The sequence below is a fragment of the Anarrhichthys ocellatus genome, unplaced genomic scaffold (assembly GCF_004355925.1).
Source record: "Anarrhichthys ocellatus isolate YVR2014 unplaced genomic scaffold, GSC_Weel_1.0 scaffold3936, whole genome shotgun sequence".
In the NCBI taxonomy this organism is placed as follows: domain Eukaryota; kingdom Metazoa; phylum Chordata; class Actinopteri; order Perciformes; family Anarhichadidae; genus Anarrhichthys; species Anarrhichthys ocellatus.
In genome coordinates, this window is record NW_022283910.1 from 1 (window position 1) to 5,003 (window position 5,003).

At 40.7% G+C, this 5,003-nt stretch overlaps 1 protein-coding gene and 1 long non-coding RNA gene across 2 annotated transcripts; both read right to left on the reverse strand.

Annotated features, from left to right (window-relative positions):
* Nucleotides 1-191: 191 nt before the first annotated feature.
* On the reverse strand, nt 192-1,495 carry LOC116379229 (uncharacterized). The gene is made up of 2 exons (XR_004212391.1): nt 994-1,495; nt 192-236 (listed from the first exon to the last, which is right to left on the reverse strand). It is a non-coding gene; the product is annotated as an uncharacterized LOC116379229 (long non-coding RNA).
* A 1,284-nt stretch (nt 1,496-2,779) lies between these two features.
* On the reverse strand, nt 2,780-4,989 carry LOC116379228 (cytochrome P450 2J6-like). The gene is made up of 7 exons (XM_031841169.1): nt 4,782-4,989; nt 4,542-4,702; nt 4,191-4,367; nt 3,960-4,098; nt 3,588-3,775; nt 3,351-3,492; nt 2,780-3,252 (listed from the first exon to the last, which is right to left on the reverse strand). Exons 1-7 carry the CDS (start codon nt 4,921-4,923, stop codon nt 3,077-3,079), a joined length of 1,125 nt encoding a protein of 374 aa, XP_031697029.1. The 5' UTR covers nt 4,924-4,989; the 3' UTR covers nt 2,780-3,076.
* Between the last annotated feature and the right edge of the window lie 14 nt (nt 4,990-5,003).

Consider the following 5,003-nt stretch of genomic DNA (forward strand, 5'->3'; position numbering starts at 1 on the left):
AGTGGGGTTAATGACTCAAGGGAACTAATTCCTTCACAATATGAGACGAGAGAGAGAAAGATTTGTGCACCTGAGTCTCCTGAGTAACACCTGTCAGTGATTGCATTGAATGGTCGATCCACAAAGTTGTCGGCTTGTGTCACTATGGCTTCCTTCACCATCTTGTACCCAGAGACAAACACCATCTTTTCACTACCGAGGCGGACACTGAACACATTCCCGTAGATGTCAGCCAGCTGTGGACAATGAATCAAGTAAAAAAACACTGATGAATGCCAACACACTACTGCACCAGGGGACCTTTTAAATTGTTCAAAAACAAGACCTACCATTACCCAATGAGCAGCCAATAGGTGTTCCAAGATCAGAACTTCACATTAATTATTGTTTTTTTTCAATTTGACCACCAGTATCTACTATTAGTTTCCCTATACAAAATAGTAAAGTTGAATCCGGGTGAACCATTAAAAATAATTTAAATCACTTTCTTTCTTTTTTTGTCACACAAAGTTATACTTCAGTGTTTCCCCTGGTTTACAGCTTGGGGGGGGCAGGGCGTGCAGCACTTGTCTGGACTTGGACGCGGAGCAGGAGAGCTACTCAGGCTGCTACTCGCAGGAGAGTGTGTAAATAAGATAAATAACATAAGGCTGTTTAGTTTGTTTAATAAAAGAACAAGGTATAGACCTGTTATATTGGAAAGGGAACCTTAAATGACTTCTGTTGTGATCTGGTGCTATATAGAAAACAAAATTAACTCCACCTTCAAGGGGGGGGGGGGGCGGAGGGTGCCGCCCCCTAATACAATGGTAGGGGAAACACTTATTGTTATTGTCCACATACTTCACTATTACGATAGAAATTGCACAATAGTGTTTGTGAAAGATCTTAAACTGACTGGAAATTCCATTGAGTTAATCAAACAAATAGTTCAAATCTATTAGAATGTCTCAATAAAATTCACCCTGAAATGAAAATATGCATTCAACTTACCTTTGAAAAATACTTGTATGGATGTTTCCTGTCCATGCTGAAAAAATTCCACACAAGGGGAAGAGAAAACGGTCCTGGAGGATAATTTGGAGGATTCCTGTTCTTGAGGAAGTCTGCTATTATGATGAAAACGAAAATAAAGAGGAATAGCACCTTGAAGTCAAAATCCAGCAAAAAATTAAAAATCCCCATTGTTGAAGAGAGTTGAACCAGCAACACGATGAAGGTCTGAGCTTCTGCCTCTTCATGAACCGCCCATCCTTATATAATGCCTATTCATGCTTGATTTAACCCTTAAATGGTCCATACATCTTGTAACTACTCGCATTACTCACATTACAGAACGGACGACTTAAAAAAAAATCTGTTAATCAAAGTCTGCACAAAAGGGTGTGTGACACTTTAGTTACTTAAACAGCTACATGAGCAACAACAATCTTATGAAGTGCAAAAATCTTTCAGTGACCTTAGACTGAGGTTGGCTGTTAGTGTAAACTGTGTCTGAGCCAACATACAAAGTAGAGTGGGAGCAAAAGGCATCTGATCCATTGTGCAGCTGCATGTCAATGAGTTACTAGGCAGGAACAGATCCAGACAAAATAGAACCAGATTTCCACAGTCAACACCTAGTGGTCTGTTTCTGTACTGCTATCAGGCAAAGCAGAGGAACAAACATTCAGCCACATACAGTCAGTAAGTTTTGGGTTTTCATACATATTGATTGGCTTTGTCAACATTATCAACACCAGACTTTCTCCTCTATTTTAAAGAACATATTGATAGCAAATATATTAATGAACTCTTTATACATTTTGTCATTAATTACAAGGACAGGGAAATGTCTCATAAACAGAGCCATGAACACAAGAATATTTTAATGAAAACATTATGCTATCACATACAACTAAATGTACAGACAGAGATAATGAAAGTATTCAGTACATTAGGCAATGATGCAACAGTGAAAGGTTGAGATTAACTACAGCTTTCTCTCCTAAAGCGTGTTGCTTTGTTCAGTTTATGTTTGTATTCACAATGTTTGGATAAAAAGTGACTCAGAACTCTTTGTTCACAAAGAAAGGAGGATGGACTTTTGTCTTTAAATAGTGAACAGAAGCTTTGATGAGTGAACTGCTTCTGTTTTTACATCTGCAGTATAGCGTTACTGCTGTGTTAATGTTTCTATCGTGTCGTTTTTATATGGTTAATATTGTTCCTCTGATGTGAATAATATTTGAATGGTGCCCTTGAGTGTTTGGCGGAATGCGTGTTTTAGCGCCGCAGTTTTGCTGGAATGTGCAGAGGCCTGTTGAATCATGTTATTCTACCCGCTTTGTTGTCATATAAATATATGTGACTGGTTCTTGTGAGTTTGTTCTTGTCATTGTGTTAATTACATATATTTTGACTCTATGCATTGTCCATTAATGACGCAGCATCCAGTCATGCTGCGTGCGTCATAGTGATAGACCTGCATCCTTTACAGTTTTGCGCGTATTCATGTATCTGCACTCTGCAGTTAGTGTATTTGTAGCCCTCATAGGTGTTGAGCTTCATGTAACATTTGATTTCACTTGTCAAATGTTGCAGTGTTTATATATGTATAGGCATATATATGCGTTTCTTACACGAAACAAATAATAACCCGTAGCTGTGGTGTCATAATGAGGTTATCAGGAGGTGGTTCAGCTGTAGTTGGACAGCACTGAAGGCCCAGGTATAAAAGACATGGCCCGCCACTGATACATGGCATAACTGATCAGTAGTGTGAAGAAAACTTAACAAATACAGCTTGATTGTTTAATGAACATAGCTCATGTATATGGAATCTTTATTCATTTTGCCATTAACAAGGAAAAAGGACAAAGGGAAATGTCTTATAAAAAGTGCCATTGTTATTTTTTGTAAATAATAACTTAATCAAATAGAATTAAATGTACAGGCAAAGAGAATAAAGGTCATCAGCGCAATGACACAACAGTAAAAGGTTGAGATAAACTAGATATTTCTCCACTAAAACGTTTTGCTTTGTCCAGTTTATTACACATTGTTTAGATGAAAAGTGATTCAGTGAGACGTTACATCAGCGAGCCTTGGCGTGAACCTTGAAGGGGTGTGGTACGCGTGTAATTCCAGTTACTCCTTCTGTACTCAACTCTACTCCATCAGGAACACAGAAAGAGAACTTCTGTAGTAAAGCGACCAAAAACAGGAACAGCTCCATCCTGGCCAGGTTTTCACCGAGACACACACGTTTCCCTGAAGAGTCCACAAACACATATGAAGGTGTCACAGCTCAGGATTAAGAATATATTCTGGTTCAGGTTATGCTTTAGACTGAGATGAATGTGGTTTACCTGCAGAGAAAGGCAGGAAAGCTTCTTTCTTCACAAACTTTCCCTCAGCATCCAGGAAGTGTCCAGGGTTGAAGGTGTCCGGAGTCTCCCATTCAGTCTTGTCAAACAGCACAGTGGTTAGGTTGGGCAACAAGGACGTACCCTAGAAAACAAGATCCATATGCTAACACTAAGTAATTCACTCACATTTTACAAATAATCGTGTTAAGACTTAAAGTAACTGTGTGCTAAATGCACCTTGGGTATGAAGTAACCACCCAGCATCGTATCCTTGGCGGCCATTCTGAGTGCATTCAGAGCAACAATGTTTCCAATCCTCTGGATCTCGTGGAGGACAGCATCAGTGTAGGGCAGGTTGGGTCTGTCTGCCATACTGGGCTGTCGGGTCCGTCCGATCACTCCGTCTATTTCTGCCTGCACTTTGTCTAGGAAAACAAGAACATGTAAGGAACAGGGTGAGCCATCAGCCTCAGCTGTACTTTGTGATCAGTGCTTGTTAACAAATATTAGCATGCTACATGCTAAACTAAGATTGTAAAACAGCATGTTAGCATGTCACTGTTAGAAATGCATTTAGATCAAAGCAGCCTCACAGAGCATGTGACCTACCCTTAATATCAGGGAGTTTTATGAGATAAACCAGAGCCCAAAGCAAAGTGGTGGAGGTTGTCTCCGTTCCAGCCATGAACAGATCCATAGAGTTCAGAGCCAGATTGGTCTCAGTGAAACCCAGATCAGACTCTTTGTGCTGTTCAGAAACACATATAAAATCCATTAGTGAGTGATTGATAGATTGACAGGAAGGGCAACACTTTGTCCTACACTGCAGTTGTTACTTACATTCTTCATTTCAATGATGAAAGCGTCAATGTAGTCCCGGGGATCGCTGTGGTCCAGGTCCTTCTTGTGGCTCTCTATCTCCTGACTGAAGAAGTCCTGGATGGCGTTGAAATGAGTGAACATTTTGTTGTGAGGACCTGGCAAGTGCTTCATCACTCCGGGGAATGACTGATACAGCTATTCAGAAGAAACAGTAGATGAGAGAAATTTCCAAACACGTCACCTTTCACCTTTTGTGATTAATTTAAACACAGACTTGGGTCTCTCGGTCTGTTAAGGAGGATTGACTCTCAATCAGCAGAATCTTGTCTCTCTGTCAATGATTGAACTAAATGGATATTACTGACTTACCAGACCCCATACAGAGCCCTCCAGTTGAAAAACTTCAGACAAATACTTCAGCATGGTCTGGAAGTTGTGGTCGCTGTAGTCGAACCGTTTCCCCATCACCAGCTGGCAAATGATGTTGGACGTAGCATTGTTGAAGAGGACTGCTGGGTTGAAAGGTTCACCTGGAGGAGAGGAGTCTATGGTTCAGACAATGCTATTCTACTGAAGAGCTGTTGATAATGACCTCATTGTTTACACCACCTTTCTCCTTCTCTATCTCCTCCTGCAGGTGTCTGATCTCCTCACAGATACTCTGCTCCATGGTGCTTTTGCCCACGCCGAAGTTACGTAAGGTAGACAAGGCAAAGCGTCGCTGTCTCTTCCATGTTTCACCGTTGCTCATGAACAGACCGCCTAGACACAAGCATGCAGAGGAAGTGGGGTTAATGACTCAAGGGAACTAATTCCTTCACAATATGAGAC